We start from the raw sequence: 22,264 nt of genomic DNA, 5'->3' as shown, positions 1-22,264 counted from the left end.
ATAAATAGTTAATCTACTAGAGTTTTTCAAATAATAGATGCCAAGTGACTCATGAATTATTGAGATAATCTCTTGAAGGCATCAAGTGAGACTCCGAATAAGATTACTCTTTTTTGGTCTCAATCACTTGGATTGAGGGTTAATCAGGTTGAGACCTTGGTGACGTCAGTTGATTTCAATCATTTCGTCACTCAGGCAATGTCATATGATCTGTCATCAAAATCTCTCAATAAATTGTGAGTTTTTTTTTTTTTTTTACTTGAGTTTATTATTAGGCGGCACGAGTCTACTTTGTTAGACATCATAATTTTTATATATTATATATATATTTTTCTAAAATATCTTAATAAGATGTAAAATTATTTAAATATCTTTTATTATACATGTATTTATATATATAATAAAACTAATTTAATTTAATTAATTTCATACCCAGTCTAACAAAAACATGCCAGAAGTCCTAAAAATGGGCATCACATTATATAATTAAATCAAATTAAACTGTAATTTATGATTTCACGCTAAGGGCTCTGAAGTTCCGCCAATATTAATTGATTGAGAGCTGTGATTGCAGAAGTTTGCCATTTCCTTGGAAAGGGTAATATCTCCTTGGCTGTATCAATTTTCTCATGATTGCTTGAGTTCACATACATCGTCAGGCTGCTGCACATTTTGCAATTTCCAATCTGCGCCGTTACAATAATAGAAACCTTTTATATCATGAAACTGCACGGCTGAGATTAGTTTTCCTGGGCTACGCATGATAACATGCGTAGACCGCCGGTACAGAGGACCGGCACGATAGATACAAGAATGGTGTGTATCTTCGAGGAGTGTGAATCGAGACCCCAAACAAGCCCTTAGATGGAGGAGAAGCGCAAGGATACCGGGAATCCGCCGGCGGGGAGTTCTGCGGCCGCCGGGACGCCCCAGAAGCCTGCGGAGGTGGCGCCGGCGGCCGAGGCACCTTCTTCGAGGCGGAGAGGCGGTGGGCAGAAGAGAAAAGCCGGCAGCGGCGGTGGCGGAAACGCATCGACGCCACCAACGAGTTCATCGAAGCGTCAAGCTCGTGAGAAGCCCTCGGTGGCGGCCTCTCACGCTCCGATCCACAACGGTCCGTGCACCAGAGCTCGCCAGACGCCGAGCGGTGCCGCCGGAGTGGGGTCGTCCTCCGTGGGCGCGTCGTTTGGTGCAGCTATGAAAAATGAAAAGGAGGGGATGGTGACACTGGAGTCTGGCGGTGGAGAGAAGGCAAAGGCGGGGGAGGAAACGGGGATGGTTGAAGAGGATTGGGAGGCGTTGGAGGAAAAGATTGAAGCTGAATATGAAGCAATTAGATCTCGCGATGTTAATGCTCATGTGGTTCCAGCTCCAGCCGGTGAGTGTAATGCACCTTCTCAAACCCTAATTTGCGTGCCATGGGTTGATTTTGTAGACGAGAAATCGATTATTTTGCAGGAAAGGTGTGGATTACTTGGAATTTGCTTGTGCAATGCAAAGAAAATTGTGTGTCTATCTAAAAAAATGGACACTATCACTCCCTCGTTATTCGTTTCTGAATTTCTTCCTAAAATACGAACTGTTTAGGGTTTTTATACAGAATGGTGAAAGCTGCCCTAAATCTCTCTCTCTCTCTCGGGTATGCAGGTTGGTTTTCATGGACAAAGGTTCATCCGTTAGAGGAACGAGCATTGCCTTCCTTCTTCAATGGCAGGTCAAAAGATAGGACTCCTGAAATGTATAAGGAGATACGTAACTGGATTATGAGAAAGTTTCATGCTAACCCTAGTATACTAATTGAACTGAAAGATTTATCGGAGCTTTCCGTCGGGGAGTTGGATGCTAGGCAAGAGGTGATGGAGTTTTTGGACTATTGGGGTTTAATTAATTACCATCCATTTCCAGAGAATGATACTGCCATGGTGAGCTCTGACGGTGATGGGGCATCAAAGACAGATTCTTTGGTTGAAAAGTTGTACTGCTTTGAAGCAGAACAATCATGTGTCCCAGTGGTTCCAAAAAATAGCGTGACAACTCCAGCTGTGCCATCTGGTTTGTTTCCAGAGTCTGCCATCGCTGAAGAGTTGATGAGGCCTGAGGGGCCATCTGTTGAATATCATTGCAATTCTTGTTCAGCTGATTGCTCACGCAAGCGCTACCATTGCCAGAAGCAGGTTTGTTGTTTCCTAGAAGTTAGTTATTTTGTTGTTGGGCTGCGTACTGCCAGAGGGACAGACTGGTTGGCTGATTCCACTTTTGTGTTTTACTAAAGATGAATTCTGGAGCCAAAACCTCATGTTAGTTCACATTTCTTTAATGTATTTTTCCTGTATTGGTCTGTGAAATAGATTATACATGGAAATGCAGGATAATATTCACGGAACTATAACATGTGGGTGCAATGTAATTCTTGTGGTGTTCAAGCTTGCAGTTTACAAGTTTTTGGAACTCATTAATATCAACTATCAAGAGGATGTATTTTAGGTGAATGGACTGGGTTGAGGTCTAGAGATGTATTTAATGTATTATTATTTTTTTCAATTTATGAGGGATATATTTGAAGGATTCTATTTGTAGCTTAACATATTCCCTGATACTTTATAAAATTTTGTTTTATTTGAAGACTTCTAATTTGCATTTGATATACAAATATGAGTGTAATCGAGATGAGCATGTTTCGATGAAACGGTCATACAAGAACAAATAGAATTGAAAACAAGATTCTGCATGATAGGATTGGCACTAGACGTTCTTAGACAATTTAGACACGTGATAGGAACACCAATAGTCCATAGACACATCCATGAGTAGGGTGGATATGATGGAAGGAGTTTACAGTGAAAGTTGTAGAGAAAGAGTAAAAGTGGATTGGATGGAAGAAGTTTGTAGCAAAAGAGAGAGAGTGTAGAAGATAAAGGAGAATTCAAAAAGAGGACTGCCTTGAAGACTCCTACATTATAGGAGATAAGATTTATAAAGATAAGATTATCTAGTTCTAATTATTCTCCTAAATTTTAGAGATAGATTATTTGTATTTTAGATAACATAAATATCTTATAAAGTAGATTAGATTAGACTCTTACATCATGTAGATGTCTTGTGTATATATTGATATCATATCCAAGGGAAATAATAACGATTTATTCTCTCTAGGATTAATTTTCTGCATGGTATCAGAGCAGAATTCTCTTCTCCTTTCTCCCTGTTAGTCCTAACCAATTTCCGCCGATTCACTAAGGCGTTTCTGTTCGATTTGTTCCCTTTCATAGTCGCCGGACTTGATCAACTTGTGTCATGGCCAGAGTGAGCAGCCAACCCTCTGAAATTGTTCCTTTCCAAATCACCAATTCTGTGAACATGGACAACAACAGTCCATTCACAATCACCGGTCATAAACTGAATGGTCAGAATTTCATTCAGTGGTCACAATCCGTTATGATGTTCACATGCGGAAAATGGAAGGATGATTACCTCCCTGGAGCAGTCAGCAAACCGAAGGAGGATGAAGCACAATATCGGATCTGGAAGGCCGAAAACAACATGGTGATGTCTTGGCTGATTAACTCGATGAACAATGAGATAGGTGAGAATTTCTTGTTATACAATAGTTCCCAAGAAATTTGGGAGGCTTCCCAAGAAATTTGGGAGGCTGTTAAGGAAGCCTACTCCCATGTTGAGAATACTTCTGAGTTGTTTGAGATAGAAAGTGTTCTCAATGATTTAAGGCAAGGTGAGTCCCAAGTCACTCAATATTTCAATTCTTTGAATAAGTTTTGGCTTCAATTGGATAAGTGTGATACTATCCAATGGAAGTGCACTGAAGATTCAGCCAAATACAAAGAAATAGTGGAGAAGAAGCGGCTGTATAAGTTCTTGATTGGTTTAAATAAAAACCTAGATGGTGTGAGGGGTAGGATTCTTGGCACAAAACCTCTACCAAGCCTCAGGGAGGCGTTTGTTGAGGTTCGCAGAGAAGAAAGTAGGCTGAAACTGATGTTGAAGCCCTCAAATTCAGGCCTGGATCATTCTGCCCTATTTACCTGAGGAGGCAGCCTATCAAATCCCAAGTAGAAGAAGGGCCGTCCTTGGTGTGATCATTGCCACAAACCTGGTCACACAAAGGATACATGCTGGGATATCCATGGCAAGCCCCTGGATTGGAAACCAGCACATGAAAGGAAGAGTAAGGGTAATTTTACAGTAACCGAAGAGACAACTTCTGCCTCAAACTCAAGCTTATTTAGCAAAGAGCAGATGGAGTGGCTGCATCATAATTTTGGGAAAACCCAGCTGCAGGGTTCTACAGTGGCAGCAGGTTCTATAGCCCACAAAGGTAATCCTCTACATGTTTTTATTGCTAATAGTAAGCTATCTATCCTATGGATTGTTGACAGGAGCTTCCGATCACATGACTAGTAATGGTGGACTGTTAACAAATATTCAGCCATGTGACAAAGAGTGGAAGGTAAGGATTGCTGATGGATCATTAGCAAAAGTAACAGGAATTGGATCGGCTGTTCTGTCCACTGGTTTGACACTAAAAGATGTCCTATTTGTGCCTAATCTGGACTGCAACCTTTTATCTGTTAGTAAGCTCACTATTGACATGAAGTGTATTGCAAAATTCTCAAAAGATATATGTGAATTTCAGGATCGGATTTCAGGGAAGATGATTGGCAGTGTTGAGGCATGTTTGGGACTCTACATTATTCAAGGGACTGACTCCAGAAAAACTGAAGTAAAATCCAGCTATTGTCATTCCACTTCACCTCCTTGTTTCTCTAATTTTTATTCCAATAATAGTGCAATTATGTTGTGGCACTATAGATTAGGACATCCAAACTTTGCTTATCTTCAGAAATTGTTTCCTTCTTTGTTCAAGAATTTAGATTTACACATGTTTCAATGTGAAATTTGTCAATATTCCAAGCATGTTCGGACTCATTTATCCTAGTCTCAAGTATACTCCATTCTATCCGTTTTCTTTGATTCATAGTGATGTGTGGGGGCCTTCTAAAGTCAAAAATGTTACCGAGGCTTGTTGGTTTATTTCTTTCATTGATGACCATACCCGTCTTACTTGGGTCTTTCTCATGAAAGAGAAATCTGAAGCTAGCCACATTTTTCAAACCTTCCATACCACGGTGAAAAGGCAATTCAATGCTAACATTCAAGTTTTTAGAACAGATAATGCTAAAGAATATTTCAATTCAATTCTAGGCACTTATTTGCCCCAACAAGGCATCATTCATCAAATTTCTTGTGCTGATACACCCCAACAAAACGGGATTGCAGAACGCAAGAATAGACACCTATTAGAAGTGGCCCGATCCTTAATATTTTCTGCTCATGCTCCTAAACATTTTTGGGGTGAAGCTATTCTTACGACTACCTACCTTATCAATGGAATGCCCTCGCCCATCCTCAAATTTCAAACTCCTAGTCAGCTTCTTCTTGCCTTTTTTCCTCACACCCGGGTGCTTTCTCACCTTCCTCTCAAGATTTTTGGCTGCACCTCATTTGTTCACATTCACTCTCAATTTCGGAGTAAACTTGACCCAAAATCCATCAAGTGTATATTCCTTGGCTATTCTCCACACCAACGAGGTTACAAATGTTATTCTCCCAGCCTTAAGCAGTTTTTCACATCCATGGATGTAACATTTTTTGAAACACAACCTTATTATCCCAAAACTGATATTCAGGGGGAAAATACTCTAAATCCTCAAGAATATCAGTTTTGGGATTCTTTTTGGGATCCTCAACCTAACCACCAGCAACCAGAACTTGGAATTTCTCTATCTAACCAACAACAACAGTTTGAAAATCAGCCACTGCCACTTGTAAACCCTATAAATCCGTCTCCCTCTCCTCATGAACTTCAAGTTTATTCTAGAAAAAGGTCTAAACAGGAAGAATGTGGGGAACCAACATGTCTCGAGGCTGACAAAAATTTTGATCCAGATTTGGAATTGTTGGAAAAGGGGAAGACTATGCCTACTGGACAAAATTCTGAAATTTTAGAAAATTCAGCCTTGGATGAGGATTTACATTAGCCTATAGCATTGAGAAAGGGAGTACGATCATGCACTCAACGCCCCATTCACAACTACATTTTCTACAAAGGTCTCTCACCTAATTTCAGTATTTTTATATCAAATATCAGTAAGGTGCAGGTTCCTAGAATAGTTCAGGAGGCTTTTCAACATCCTAAGTGGAAGGAGGCAGTTCTTGAGGAAATGAAGGCTTTGAAGAGAAATAGGACTTGGGTAATTACTGAATTACCTCTCGGAAAGCATCATGTTGGCTGCAAATGGGTATTTACAATTAAATACCGAGAAAATGGAGAAATTGACAGGTATAAAGCTTGTTTAGTGGCAAAAGGGCTCACTCAATCTTATGGTATAGATTACCAAGAGACTTTTGCTCCAGTAGCAAAATTGAATACAATCAGAGTCTTACTATCCCTAGCTGTAAACCTGGATTGGCCACTACCAATTGGATGTGAAGAATGTTTTTTTAAATGGAGACCTCGAAGAAGAGGTATATATGGAAATCCCTCATGGATTTGAAACTAATCTCACAAGGAACAAGGTATGCAAACTAAAGAAATCATTGTATGGGCTCAAATAGTCTCCTAGAGTTTGGTTCGAGAAATTTACAAAGGCAGTCAAGAAATATGGATATGTTCAATGTCAGGCAGACCACACATTATTCATCAAATACCCCTTGGGAGGTAAAATTTTCATACTTATTGTATATGTTGATGATATAATTGTTACAGGAGACAATATTTTTGAAATCAAGAAGCTTAAGGAAGTGTTGGCAAAAGAATTTGAAATCAAAGATCTTGGAAGCCTAAGGTATTTCTTAGGTATGGAAGTTGCAAGGTCCAAAGAAGGAATATCAATTTCTCAACGAAAGTATATCCTAGATCTCCTTACTGAAACAGGAATGTTAGGATGCAAACCAGTTGATACACCAATTGAAACCACTTTAAAGCTGGATGTGGGCAAAGAAAGTGATCCAGTGGACAAAGAAATATATTAAAGATTAGTGGGAAAGCTTATATACTTGTCTCATACAAGATCGGATATAGGCTTTCCCGTGAGTGTGGTAAGCCAATTCATGAATGATCCTAGAGAAGGACATTTGGAAGCTGTATATCGGATTCTAAGATATCTTAAGATGACACCAGACAAAGGGCTAATGTTCATGAAAACTGCTAACCAAGGGGTGAAGATTTACAATGATGCTAATTGGGCATGATCAATTTGTGATAGAAGGTCAACCTTCGGATATTGCTCATTTGTTTGGGGAAATTTAGTTAGTTGGTGCAGTAAGAAGCAATCTGTGGTATCTAGGAGCAGTGCAGAGGCTGAATTTAGGGCTATGGCCCATGGGTTTTGTGAGGGGATATGGCTAAAACGATTGCTACAAGAGTTACAGGTATCTATGGCACAACCAATACAAGTATTATGTGACAACCAATCGACTATCAGTATTGCCAAAAACCCTGTCCACCATGACCGAACAAAATATGTCGAAATTGACAGGCACTTCATTAAAGAGAAGTTAGAAGAAGGAGTTTTTCAACTGAACTATACTTCCACAAATAGCCAAGTTGCAAATATTCTAACTAAGCCACTACCAAGAAGAGTGTTTGATGAGCTAAGTACCAAGGTTGGCCTGAATAATATATTCAGCCCAGTTTGAGGGGGAGTGTAGAAGATAAAGAAGAATTCAAAAAGAAGACTGCCTTGAAGACTCCTAAATTATAGGAGATAAGATTTATAAAGATAAGATTATCTAGTTCTAATTATTCTCCTAAATTTTAGAGATAGATTATTTGTATTTTAGATAACGTAAATATCTTATAAAGTAGATTAGATTAGACTCCTACATCATGTAGATGTCTTGTGTATATATTGATATCATATCCAAGGGAAATAATAACGATTTATTCTCTCTAGGATTAATTTTCTGCAGAGAGGAAGACTAAAGAAAACTTGGTGAGAAACCCTTTGACATGACGTGGGATATAATGGCCTTACAAAAATATGACAATGAATAAAGATGGTTAGAAAGTTTGATTTCATGTAGTTCGCCCCATAGTGGGATTAAGATTTATTATTGTTATTGTTAATAATTTGTATGTGATACAACAATTATAGTGCTAATTATTTTATGAATTTTGTAGAGAAATATATGAAATTTTTATTTACCAAAATGTATAATATATATACATCTTAGTTATGCCCAGAAAATTAATAATAGCTAATCATATGACTTAATAAACTGAACAGGGAAGAAATCAGATAGTGAACAAACTATAAAAGGGGAAAGGAATCCAGCAATTGAAGATTTTTGAAAAAGAAATATGTAAAGGCTTCTTCTTGACTTTGTTGTTTGGACTTGGCCATATGCTCTCTGTGCATTCGAGCATTGTTTAATATTTAGTCTTTGCCTTCACTTAGTTACTAGAATTAGCATCCTTGAAAAAAAATGTTGGACACAACTGCCCTATGGTTAATGAGTGGAAATTGATCATCTTAATGAATTTATCTGGATTTTGTAAATGTGGTGTGTTATGACAACATAGAGTATATGTCCATCCATTTCTTAGTCCCCCCCCCCCCCTCTCTCTCTTCCCTTGTAGAAGTGACTTTACTATATCTTATTCAGTTCTAATTTAGTTTTCACCAAATCAACACTATATTCATATTCATTCCAACTAGCTGTAACATTTTTTGCAGAATAGATTTGTCAGACTTAAGCGAATCTGACAATGAATTCCAAAGAATTCCGAGAATTCTCTAGAGTTAGGGAGATAGAATCACGAGAAAGAGAGGGAAGAGAGATCGGGGAAGAGAGAGAGAATTGAGAAAGAATTCAGAATGAGTTTGATTAAAATTCAACACGCCTCAATACAGTTTGCGTGGTCCCTTATATAGAGAGGATTCCGCATTTCTATTCTCGCCAAAGGGAGTTTTATTTACAATAGCGCCCCTTCTAGAATTAATTACTCAACTGCCTACCCGCGTGCATGTGACAACTCGCCACTTGCATGATTTATTCCCCTGCTTATGGTTTATACCATGACAAACTCCCCCAAGCTTGAGACATTTCTTGTCCTCAAGAAGTAGGCTGGCCGCTTGCGGGAATTGCCTTAGTAGGTCAGGTTAGTATTCCCAAGTGCTGCTATCATGGGGAAGATTGGACCATTTAACCAGCACTTGAATAATTGGGGCCTCGTGCTTGTATAAGACCCTTCTGTCCAAGATTGAGCTAGGCTGAGCTGTCACTTCCGCCTCCTGTGACAGTTGCGGTAAATTAGAGGCCACCTGCTGATCTCCTACGGACTTTTTAAGTAATGATACATGAAAGACCGGGTGGGTCCTGGTCTCCTGTGGCAATTTCAGCCTATATGCCACATTTCCTACCTTGGCTTCAATGGAGTAGGGCCCATAGTACTTGGGAGTTGGGACTTAACTTGGTGATCTGTCCCTGGGCAATCTTCTTGTGGTGTGCTGGCTGGAGTTTCAAATAAACCTTTTCTCCTACATTGAATTCCCTCGCGCTTCTCTTTCTATCTGCGTATTGCTTCATGCAGTTTTGGGCCACGACAAATTCCTCCTTGAGCTGTTGTAAGACATCCTGCCTTTTTTCCAAATAAGCCTCCACCGTGGCCATCGTAGTGCCCTCCCCAACAGTTGGAAGGAATGAGGGTTGATAGCCAAACAACGCTTCAAAGGGTGACCTTTTGATCGAGGCTTGGTGGCTGGAGTTGTACCACCATTGGGCTAGAGAAAGCCATATGTGGCATCCCTTAGGGTGGAGGAAACATAGGCACCTTAGATACCCTTCTACACATTGATTCACCCTCTCAGTCTGGCCATCCGTTTGAGGATGGTAGGCTGTGGACATCTTCAATTTCACTCTTAAGGCCTTCATTAGCTCTTGCCAGAATAGACTAGTGAAAATCTTGTCTCGGTCAGAAATTATGGAGTGGGGAGCTCCATGCAGATTCATGACTTGGTCTAGGAAAGTCTTGGCCGCTTCCCAAGCAGAATAAGGATGAGTTAACCCAATAAAGTGTGCGAACTTGGTGAACCTGTCCACTATGACCATAATACAGTCTTTTCCTTCTGATTTAGGCAAACATAAAGTCCATGCTGATGCTCTCCCATGCTTGAGCAGGGATAGGTAGGGGTTGTAATAAACCTGGAGGGGCTACTTTTTCATGTTTACTATGATTGTAAGTATCACAGGCTATCACGAATCCAGTCACATATCTTTTTAGTTGAGGCCAATAGAAGATTTGCTTCACCTTGTGGTAGGTGTTCTGGATACCTGAGTGGCCCCCCACGGGTGACTCATGTAGGGAACTCAATATCTTCTTCTTGAAGATCTTGTTGCCCTCAATCATCAATCTCCCTTTATGTCTCATTACCCCTTGACGCAGTATATATCCCAACTTGCTTTGGGGCTTAGGATTAACTGTTCCTTAAGCTCTTGCATCTTTGGATCTCCTTCATAACTTTCCTCCACTTCTTTGTACCAATCCGGAGTCACTATCGTGAGGGCAGCACTGTGCCCTTCTTCAAAGCACCTAGAAAGGGCATCAACAGCCACATTCTCCTTTCATTTCTTGTATTGTATGGTGTAGTCCAACCCATAAGTTTGGCCATCCCTTTCCTTTGAAGATGCGTCTGCAGTTTCTGTTGGAGAAGAAACTTTAGATTTCATGGTCAGTGAGTATGATGAACTGACCTCCCTCTAAATAGTGTCTCCATCTTTCCACGACCATCACTACTGCTAACAACTCCTCCTCATACATGCTCACCCCCTCGTGTTTGGAAGATAAGGATTGACTGAGATAAGCCAGGGATGATGTAGCAGTAAGACTTGAAAATCAAGTTATTTTTATAAAATATCAATTTAAATATCTTGGATCAATTGTTCAAAGAAAGAAAGATCATCGAAAATGTTATTCATAGATTCAAGACGAGATGGTTAAAGTGGAAAAATTCGTTTGAGCACTTTGTATCAAGCCTAAATCCCACTATACTAGTCAATTACAAGAATTCTAGGTCTCCAATCATTTTTATTTATAGCTTTATCTTCGGTAAGATGAAGATGGTGTTGAAACTTTATCTCATCATTCCCTAACTAAAAGGTTGCTAGGATGGACATCCAATGTAAAATTTTGCCATATTGTTCTTTTGCATGGGTTTGTATTGTTAATATGACTTCTAGAAGTCAATTGACATTATGAATGTTGTGTCACTGTCCTAAACTTGGTTAGGATAAGGTGCGATTGATGACGACGACGACGACCCTTGTAACTCATATCATATCTAGGAATCTCCCACTAAGGTTTTCTTGGTTTTCTTTTGCCCCTTTTACAAGATACTTGTTTTATTCAATTTACTCTTGTCACATGAGCCTTTATTAGTCTTCTTCTCGCATTATTAGACCATCGTAATCACATCTCACATATCTTATTTTCAATAGGAGCACTCCAACCTCACTAAAGTTTTATCATTTCTTATATGGCACCACATCCATCTTAACGTCCTTATCTACATTAAGCTCATATTTTGCATATCTTAGTGTTTTACTTCTCAACATTTTGTGTCATATAACAAAGCTGATGTGATAATTGTCTTATTTTTTTTTTTTTAGCTTTAATGAAATCTTATCTTACCAATACATAAAACTTTGGATGCAATTTTTTATTTTAATTATTATGCCTTAATTCTATGGATAACATCCTCATTAATCTCTCAATCTTTTGGATGAATGATTCAAGATATTTGAACTGATCATTTCTTGGTATGACTTGATCTTTAAAATTTACCATAACATCATCCACACTTATACTTCTACTAAGCTCAACTCCATATATTCAGTTTTCAATTTGTTTAACACCTTTAGATTCTGAAGTGTTCCTCCATATCTTAGGCTTAGTATTTACGCATTCTTTTGTCTCATCCATTAATGCAATGTTCTACAAATACCATACCTAAGGCATCTTCGCTTGGATATGTTTAGTGAGTTAATCTATTACCAGGAAGAAGAGGTAAGGCCTTAATGTAGTCCAATGTAATTGGAAATGCCTTGGTACCTTCTCCATATGTTTTGACAAGTTTTTGCTTCAGGCTACATGTTTTTAATATCTTGTATATATCTAGCTTTTTTTGCGATCCTAAAATTATTTTACAAGTCATTAGTGAAGGTTTGTCATCCAGTAAAAGATGGTTCTATTGCTCATAATAGTGGACGGTTAAGTGCTGATATGTGCAAAGTATGAGTGCTATTGAGATGAAGATGTTATGTTGGACATGCAGCTATGCAAGAATAGATGAAATTAAAAGCCAGTAGACATACTTATGAGGTGACTGAATAGAATGTAAGAAGTTCATAATAAAAGAGAAGGCTAAAGAAAACTTGGTGGAAAACCCTTAAGACATGATAAGGGACATTATGGTTTTACAAAAGAGGTGGCCATAGATAAAGATAATTAGAGAGCTAGAATTCATGTAATGAACTCTACGTAGTGAAATTAAGATTATGATAATATTGTTGTATCTTTAGGTGCCGGAGGGGCATGTCCATTCCAGCCTGATTTGCCTATCCATGTGCATCCTAGCAAGTGAATAAAAATTTAACCAAACGGATCTTAAGTCCAAATATATGGGTCAATATATTACATGCATGCATTGATATTTAAGTTTCAAAAAAAGAAAAACAAGTAAAATGGATATGGAATCATTGAAATAAGTATTACTAGGGAAAGTAATTCATAATCGAATTTTTGGCCATTGTAAATGAAACTTATCTTTGACATATATATATATGTGTGTGTGTGTGTATCATTCAAGGGGATGTTAAGTCCAAATATATGGATCAATATATTACAGGCATACTCAGGTAAAATGGATATGAAATCATTGAAATAAGTATTAGGAGGGAAAGTAATTCATAATTGAATTTTTGGCTATTGTAAATAAAACTTATATTTGACTTACTTAATATGATTGTACATTGTTGCATATGTCAATAACATCAACCATTCAACTAGCATGGTACTTGATGATATCAGCACTAAGCAAGGTGTGTGCACTGATACATGCAGACGGAGTTCAATACATTGATGGAAATCATTTGCATGTACATGTTCTTAAGCTTGAGTACTAGTAGCAAGCCTCTGTAGATTAATACTCCAATGAATTAATAGATGGTTCAAACCAAAAAATATCACATGGTACTCCGTATGAAACAATGAAATTTTACTATTCAGTTTTCCAATGTAAGCTACTCATATCATTCGGTTTAAGAAATTTCTTGATGAAGTATAAATGTCTTTAAATCTATTTTGTGATGACATACTCCAATACTCTTTAAGTGGTTGGTACTTATGGTACCGTCACACTTGTTGTGGCTGAGAGACTATTCTGAAAGTGAGAGTTGTCATGGGGGAGGGGTAGTTTTTTATTTATATGCCAATGATATGATGTTTTCATGAAAAATATATACATGCCGAATTCGTGGCAAACAAGGGGGAGGGGATCCATGCATGAGTTGGGTACATGCATGACTTTTGAATGTTATTATTATACTTTGGCTTGTAACTTTCTTTTTTGTTTAATTAATTGGAAAATTTTGTATACAATCTCATTTCCCATCCATACTGCCTTTCTGATTTCTAGATCCTACTAAACGGGGTTGACATGCATATACTATTGTAGCATCATTAGCTTGTTTCAGGAGAGAAATCAGGATTTTACATGGCATTACTCTTATTTTATGGAAATAGGTTTTAAACATGTAAACTAATATTTTCTGTCACCAGGTTTAGTTTACCAAACTGCCTTCGCACAGTTTCTTTTATTAACTGATTAAGTTTAGTATGGTATATCACAATCCTTAATTCCACTAATTGGGGTGGTTACTACATGAATTTTAGACCATCAGTCATTTTTATGCATGACCATATTCCTTATAAAGCCATTGTATCTTAACCCTTAATGCGTTGCACCAAGTTTCTTTGGCTCTTTCTTCCTCTTTTCTTACAAACTTCCTCCATTTTACCCATCTACCTCATGGGTGCTTCCATTGGTTTTCTGCTTATATGTCCAAACCATCTTAATCACTTCTCCCACATCTTATATTGAACAGGAGTCATTCCAACTTTGTTATATAATCTCATTTCTTATTTTTTCTTTTCTTGTATTGCTGCGCAATCACTGTAACTTTTTATTCTCAGTTACACTCATATTTTAGTCATGTTAATAGTTCATTGCCCAACATTCTTAGTCATATAACAGTAATGATCTTACTGTTTTAAATGTTAGATAAAGTTTCTCTTTTTGCTTTAAAGGGATTTTACAATTGCATTTTATTATCTTATTTATCAAAAGAAACTAAAATCAAATTCCTGCTCTTACTTATATGAGATGTGAGGGAGAGGATTGTGTAAACATAAAAAGTTGTGTATTTAACAGCCTCGCTAGTTTGAATAACAGTAATATTGATGCAGTGATATCTTATATATCTTATGCGAGCTGATTCATATGATAAAAGTATGATTTTGCTTGGTCATGGGGGGCACATGATATTTAATCATATATCATTTAGAACATGTTTGCCCAAAACAAAATATTGCGTGTGTGATATATCATGACATATTCTGAATCGAACCAATTTTGAGATTCTGAGGTGAGCTTTAACAGATATCGTGCAATATATCCCTGTAGCCTACTTCATTTTGTTGTGTCATTAACCTGTGCACATCTCCTCATTCAAAATCACAAGCAGCACATATTTTGATAAAATTCAGTATTTATTCTATGATTGTCGAAGAACTCTACTGCCTTGTTAACAGATATGAGTTTTAAGTGTATTAAAAATGAAATTTAATACTTTGCTTTAGGGGCCTTGAAAATTTTTCCATGTCAGAGTAAAGGCTATCTGCTCTCAGAAGTTGAGTCAGAAATAGACTTCCATAGCTTTGTTACACACATCATCTCTTACAAAGATTAATTTGTTAAGGGCTGGGCTTGATATGATGAATCATTTTATAGTTTTATCTTATTGTTTTCATCAAGGTCTTCTGAATGCTAATTTTGTTATTGCTGCACAGGCAGATTTTGATTTATGTTCTGAATGCTTCAATAATGGGAAGTTTGACTCTGATATGTCCCCAATGGATTTCATTCTCATGGAGCCTGCAGAGGCTGCTGGTGTAAGTGGAGGGAAGTGGACTGACCAGGAGACTCTCCTCCTCCTTGAAGCATTGGAACTTTATAAAGAGAATTGGAATGAGATTGCTGAGCATGTTGCTACAAAAACAAAAGCTCAATGTATCTTGCATTTTGTTCAAATGCCAATTGAAGATACTTTTATGGACTGTGATGAAGAAACTGATGCTGGTCTTAAAGAAAATGGGGATCATGCTAAAGCAACCAGTGATTCATCTACTCCAAAAGATGCAACAGAAAGAACAGAGGGTGAAGGTGCTGCAAATGAAAATCACCCTCAGTCTTCCCCGATGAAGATTTCAATGCCAGAAGATTCCAATGAACTGAAAGTTGGTCAGGAAATCAATGAGAATTTTGCACTAAAGGCACTCAAGGACGCATTTGAAGCTGTGGGGTCTTTTCCTACACCTGGGAACCAATTTTCATTTGCTGATGCTGGAAACCCTGTTATGGCATTGGTCAGTTGGATCTTATATGCAGAAAAAATTAGTGATTTCACTTTATGAAGTGGCTTTATAACCTTGCTGAAATGACTAGTCTTTTTTGGTATGACACGATTAGATTCTGCAGATAAAGTCCCAACACATTAAATAAGGTGTCTTCTATATCTATTATTTGAGTCCCCAAAGCAGGTTCCATGTAGCTAAAGTATTCCCTTCCCATGCGTTTGGTGTCTAAGTAGCATCAGTACTTATAAAAAGGTTATATTTCATGTCAGATAATGTCAGATACTGAGGCTTGGCAGGCACTTTTATATATGAGTTGGATACTTGTCCAACCCGCTCTCTCTAGGTGTGGCAGAACCTGAAATTTCTCTGCACTTCAGGATCATACTTAATTATGAAACTAGGCACTTCCCTAACACTTCAGGTACATTAAGGTTCAAATAAAAGTATGTTTGTTAATGATTTAAAAAATTAGACTAGCGTTATAGGTTAGACTGTATCAATCATCTTCATTCACCTCTATCTCATGAAACTTTTCCATGTGAAGATGGCGTTGGAACTTTATTTTATCATTCCTTATCTACAGGGTTGCATCAGGAAGGACATCTAGCTAAAATTTTGCCATATTGTTATTTTGCTTGGATTTTTATTGTCAATGTAACTTTTAGAACTCAATTGACAATATGAATGTTGCACTACTGCCCTAATTTGGCTAGGAGAAGATGCAGTTGATGATGATGATGAGACTAGTATTATGGGGTTTAAAATACTAAGTTGCAAATAAATCATAATATTAAGAATAATATGGATTTATATGTACTGGTCCTTTCTCCTCTAGGCTCTTTTTATTTTTAGAACTCTGAAATCCTTAAGTTTTGTTCAATCTCTTTCCTAATATGTATAATGTGAAGAATAATTTCCTAATATTTATAATTATAAACATTATAATTTTATATGCAGTTCAAGGACATTAGTTGATGTTTCCATATAGATATAAAACATATTGTTAACTACTGATGTGTCACTGCTGTATATTTTCCTAACTTATTTAACGCCAATCCAGCATCCATGTTTTTATCTGGGTGTCTGTTGCTTCAGTGTTTCCAACAGGGCTTATGGCTGAAAAAAAATTTGAAGTACTTCGTTGGAGCTGAATTAAGCTACCCTAATTCCTGCATGCCTGCTTCATCTCGTTGTCTTTTACTGCCTGCTTGAATAGGCTCATAAAAATTCTCATAATGAGTTTTCTAGCTGCTGCATTTTTTTTTCAGGCTCATTCTCATAAAAATTATCATGAGTTTTCTGGCTGCTGTATTTTGTTGTAGTATGTTGTTTCTTTTTCATTTTTGTTTTGTTAATTTGTAACAACCCCCCCCCCCCCCCCCCCTCCCCCAACCCAAAAAAAAAAAAAAAAGTTGATGTCTACATGCAAATTTGACATGCTACTTGCTGATCTTGTCTTCTATAGGCAGCATTCCTGGTAAGATTGGTGGAACCCAATGTAGTTACTGCCATGGCCTGTAAATCTACAAAATCCATTTATAGCAACTCTTTCAGCATGCAGCTGGCTGCTAGGCATTGTTTTCTTCTGGAAGATCCTCCGGATGACAAGAAATCAGCTGATTCTGACAGGTCTGTGAGCTTATTTGTAGCTCTAATTTGAAGCAGTCCACATTATTACATTCCTCACTTGAAATGTTATATTATGCAGGGCTGCTACTGAAACAGTTGAGCAGGACACTCAGAAGAATGAAAAAGAGAATGAGATAAAGCAGAAAGAGGAGAAGTCTAACTCAGTTTTGAATGATGGTGGTTTACCAAATGATCACAATAATGAAAAAGATCAGGATTCTATTAGAGAAAAGAAGGAACTGTCAGGTTCTCCTGTTGAATGTGTAGAGAAGTCTCACACTGTAAATGATACAGATGTGATAGGTACCCATGAAAAGGGACAATTCCATTCTTTGAATGAATCCGAGAACCCAGATATGCCAAAAGACCAAGCAACAAGAGATGCAAAAGAATCAGATTGCTTGGCATCTGGATCAGAGATTTGTCCAAGTTCTTTGAAGGATCCTGGTGATAGAACTCCAGATGTCATCAGAATTCATGATGAGGGAAGTCTTGTCTCTTTAACTGAATCAGATAAGCCAGATTTGCCTAATCACCCATCAAGAGCTGGAAAAGAATCCGATGTCCTGATACCCGAAAAAGAGGCGCCTTCAAATTTTGATAAGGTTCCAGGTGCTGGAGCTTCAGATGAAGTGCCCTCACAATGCACAGACTCTGCAAAGGATGCAGTTGCAGTTCCAGATTCTCTTCCTTCTGATAAGGGAGAGCCTGAGGAGCCAATCACATCAAATCCAATTCCAATTACTGAAAATGGAAGAAATACAGGTTCTATTTTTGGGTAGTTGGTGTTGTTGTAGAAGTGTAATAGAGTTCTTTGGACGCTGTTGGGAAATATAGTTTACAATAGTGAATCCATGAAATACAGGTTTTATATTAAAAGTAGGGAAGTTTACGCAGAAACTTATTCAGACTATATGCAATTTTTTTTATTATATTCACATTATTATTGTTATTTGCTTATTTTATTTATTTATTTACTTTTTTTGGGGGGGGTGGGGGAATCGTTGATTAATATTTGTAGTCAAGTAGAAAATTATGTTCTTTAATGAACAAATATACCTGTATGTTGCTTCATGCAGGCGAGGAAGAAACAAAAGATTGTCACAATTCTGAGAACGAAGCATTTCCTAAGACCAAAGATGACCACAATATTTATAAATTGAAGCGAGCTGCTGTCACTGCACTATCAGCTGCAGCAGTGAAAGCAAAGCTTCTTGCGGACCAGGAAGAAGACCAAATTCGACAGCTTGCTACCTTGTTGATTGATAGACAGGTATTACCATGTTCATTCAGATTTTTGTCTATAGGGTGGTCTTGTTATTTGAGGAAGTTTGTACCATTCAGAGTTTGTATTTTAATTGCAGTTACACAAGCTGGAAGCCAAATTAATGTTCTTTACTGAGATGGAAAGTTTGGTAATGAGGGTCAGGGAACAAATGGAAAGGTCTAAGCAGAGGCTTTACCAAGAGCGAGCACAGATAATTGCATCTCGTCTTGGTGCCTTTCCAGCTTCATCTTCTAGACCTATGCAACAATCATTACTTATCAACAGAGCGGCTATGGGTTTTGCTAACTCAGCATTGAGGCCCCTAATGAGCATACCCTCTCAAAGACCACCAATGTCAAGATCCATGATGACATCCATTCCTACTACAAATCCTTTTGTACCTGCTACAGCATCAGGAAATCCTGTTAGGCCTACCAACCAGGACAAAATTTCTTCAGTTGTAACAAAATAACTATTTCAACGTGAAGATATAACCTCATTCAGAATTAGTGGTTCTTCACGACCAATATCTACCAAGTGAGTATTTGGTTATTGTTGCTATAATCATTATTCCACGAGTTGTAAATTATCACCATCTTGATTTGCTGTCTGGGGAACAGTCATCAGCCAATAGAATTTGGTCTAAAGCCTGAAATGTAGTTTTGAAACATAGAATCATAAACTAGGCACGGACATTTTCTTAACATGCTGGTTTACTTCGTAGGGATTGGAGGTTTTGAAAGAACCTGGAAATTTTATTAGGACAATTTCTTGATGGTGCTTTGAGTGAGGCGTTGTTTCAAGTGTCCTGGTGAAATACCCAATCAAGCAGGATTTGCCTTTTTGGATTGCAGCATGCATTGCAACTTCAGGATATGCGTGTCAATATGTGTGTGAAGGGTGAGGGGTTGGAGTGGGGGTATAGGAGTCTCCAATCATCTTACTCTTTGGATGAGCTGCATGGACATCGAGCTTTTTTGTCTGCAGTTTGACCTTAAAGTTTCCTCTGGTCCTGCTCTTTTTTGTATGGCCACCACGTGTCTAGGATAGATTTAGCAGATAATTGTTTCCATGGTGTTTCCATTTATTGTATGTTGTTTTTGGTGTATGGGTATGTGTTTGTGCCATTTTTTCTCTTTCGTGTAGTTCCCCTAATATTATTCTTATGCTTTTAACAAGGAATTCTTAATTGCTTAACTTGAATTACTGAATTTTGTTTAGTGTCATGCATGGACCAAATTTTTGGCGTGTAGTCCTGAAACAAACAACATATTGCCCATTGTACACTTATCAATGCTTTGGTACAAAACATAGAACTGACAAGATTACAACTAGTAGTTCCTGATATTTTTGCTTCTCGCTTGAGCAAGTAAAACGCCACTAAGTCTGCACTCATCGGTACCAAGTTGTCTGCAGAGTCTATTAGTTTATCCACAAATTACCCTTGTAGAGCACTGTTTTTGGCTGCTAGAAATCATGGAGCTGACCTTGCCTCGCCTCTATTATGGAATCATTTTCCTTTCTTTTTTGACTTCGTGATGCTATTTTTTGAAACGAGGATTTGCGGATGGAAAAGAAAAGCAAAGGAAAATTAACACGAATAAGTATGGATTTGGGTTATGTTATCTCTTATTCTCTTTCTTGAGCGCAGTTTCCTTGCCATTGAGAAATGTTTGATCCACACCCTACTGTTTAGGCGTTTTCATGGTTCTCTTTCGTCTTTCCATTCATTCACCCTTCTCTTTGTTGAGCACCAAACAATTCAACAGGTATGTAAGGTGCCCATGACTTCTGGCAGGCTATATATATATATATATATATACATATTGGGGGTGAAGTTTTACCAAAAATGAGTGGGAATGTGCTTTCCATGCGACGCCTTTGTACATGGCAAGATGAAGAAATGTGGAAGGCTGGGACTCAACTCGGTAAGGAGTGGCTTTACAGTTTTGGTATCATTGTTATGTGAAATTTGGCTCTTCCATGATCATATGATTGTGGGTTCCAGTTATGCTTCAGTGTTGAGTTGAACATTATTATTGTCCATCCTCCTGCATGCCTTTATTTTATTTTGGGGCCATTTGGGAAGAGCATTCTTGTCCAGGTTTTCTTAACCTTCTTTTTAGCACAAAATTGTTTGAATATCAGTGCTCAGTGCTCCATTATAATAAGAACATAATTTTTCTTTTCTTTTTTATCTTTTATAAAGTTCTTAGGGATAAAAGGCACAAAATTAGATAACTTCCGTTTTCTGGTATTTCTTTTTCTTATAAAGACAATTATGTGGACCAAATCCTGGACAGTTAAAAGAGTTCATGACACATCAACTGGGAGTCTAAAATCCAAAGATTCTATTATAAAGAAAAATTCAATAAAAACAACCATTTAGTTGTTACCATTCACCTCCCTAAACTTATTGACTGGCCAAGGCCAAACATAGCAACTAATTTGATTCACAAAGGGAAGCAAAATATAGGTTTTGAGGCAAAATTCCCAAAAGAGATCAAAGGGCGAGTTTCCACGGCAGCTCCACGAACCAAAGAGAAGACTAAATAAAAATCAAACCTGGCTTACACAGACTGCAGAATGCATCACGAAACCAACTGTACAATACTCTTCCTTTAGGTGACATTGTCAAACTGTACATAATCCACAATCTACGGGGTTTAGTAGCAACATAATTAGAAATGAAGCAATAAGATTAAATTTAAAGAATACAAAAATAAGCTAAGAAAAATAGTTTATTACAATTTAATAGTAAAGTGTTATTGACGCCTGCCTTATGATATGACGAACTCGCAATGAATTATTAAATCTGTCTGCGTGTAACCCATTAAATAGATGAAATTGGGTCATTCAAAAAGAATAATAAACTTTTAACCACTCTTGAGATAATCGTCTTTGTACAGTCTTCGGTGCTCATGTCCTCGATTATGTCAGGGGAGATAAATCGCAGATGTAAAGTTTCGTCTCACTGTGTAGAACGAGAATTGAACTCATACACTTTTACCACTTTTTGAACAATACAAATGGGTGGTAATAACGAGAATAATTGAAAAATATCTAGTAAACTATAATATTGGGAAGTAAATATTAATTATTTTATTTGATAATGCTAATAAAAATAGGGTTACAATTGAATTGGTCAAATATTAGATATGCTTATATATATATATATTGTCTTAATTTTATAATGTCAGACTCACATTCTTTCGTTATAAATATACAACAATCAATCTCTTTTTACAAGAAATATATAACATGATACAATATCTTAAAGGATATGGAATTCACAAATCTTACATGTCATTCCTTGCACTAATGAAGGTTAAATTTAATAAATATTGAGAGAATAGGATAGGATTATTGGGTAAGGTTAGTAGCATGAAATAAGCTGCTGATTATTTTTAGTAAATTTCTTCAAGTGTATTTGATTTAAAGAGAGAGGAGTAGACATATACCTTATCTTTGTAAATCTCGAGTGTCTCTTATTACTTCACTTTATTACACTTCATCGTCTCAACATTAAGTTAGTAACAATTATAAAGTGGAAGCTTAAAAATTATATCTCATAATTAATAATTTAAAAAAAATTATATTTGTAACATCTTGCCTTCTTGAGGTGTTAGGTAACGTAAGATTTTGAGAATATT

General features: G+C 37.3%; 1 protein-coding gene across 2 annotated transcripts; it reads left to right on the top strand.

Annotated features, from left to right (window-relative positions):
- The first annotated feature begins 610 nt into the window (after positions 1-610).
- Positions 611-19,817, top strand: LOC127801837 (SWI/SNF complex subunit SWI3D). Of its 2 annotated transcripts, XR_008023195.1 has the most exons (8): positions 611-1,378; positions 1,648-2,174; positions 15,149-15,724; positions 17,181-17,344; positions 17,424-18,109; positions 18,424-18,617; positions 18,709-19,148; positions 19,336-19,817. XR_008023195.1 is itself a non-coding variant. In XM_052337283.1 (7 exons), the coding sequence occupies exons 1-7, from the start codon at positions 865-867 to the stop codon at positions 19,081-19,083; spliced, it is 3,036 nt and encodes a 1,011-aa protein (XP_052193243.1). In that variant the 5' UTR covers positions 611-864; the 3' UTR covers positions 19,084-19,206. The 2 variants fall into 2 exon arrangements, 1 of the variants encoding a protein (XP_052193243.1); XM_052337283.1 differs by lacking the exon at positions 19,336-19,817 and having other exon boundaries at positions 18,709-19,206.
- Positions 19,818-22,264: the final 2,447 nt, after the last annotated feature.

The sequence above is a fragment of the Diospyros lotus genome, chromosome 5, assembly GCF_014633365.1.
Source record: "Diospyros lotus cultivar Yz01 chromosome 5, ASM1463336v1, whole genome shotgun sequence".
Classification (NCBI taxonomy): domain Eukaryota; kingdom Viridiplantae; phylum Streptophyta; class Magnoliopsida; order Ericales; family Ebenaceae; genus Diospyros; species Diospyros lotus.
The sequence above is the reverse complement of the archived record's forward strand: the minus strand, read 5'-3'. Positions and strand labels throughout refer to the sequence as shown.

Coding starts and splice junctions, on each gene's coding strand:
- LOC127801837 (XM_052337283.1), top strand. CDS start 865: ATGGAGGAGAAGCGCAAGGATACCGGGAATCCGCCGGCGGGGAGTTCT. Junction 17,345..17,423: donor AAATCAGCTGATTCTGACAG/GTCTGTGAGCTT, acceptor TATATTATGCAG/GGCTGCTACTGAAACAGTTG. Junction 18,110..18,423: donor TGAAAATGGAAGAAATACAG/GTTCTATTTTTG, acceptor TGCTTCATGCAG/GCGAGGAAGAAACAAAAGAT.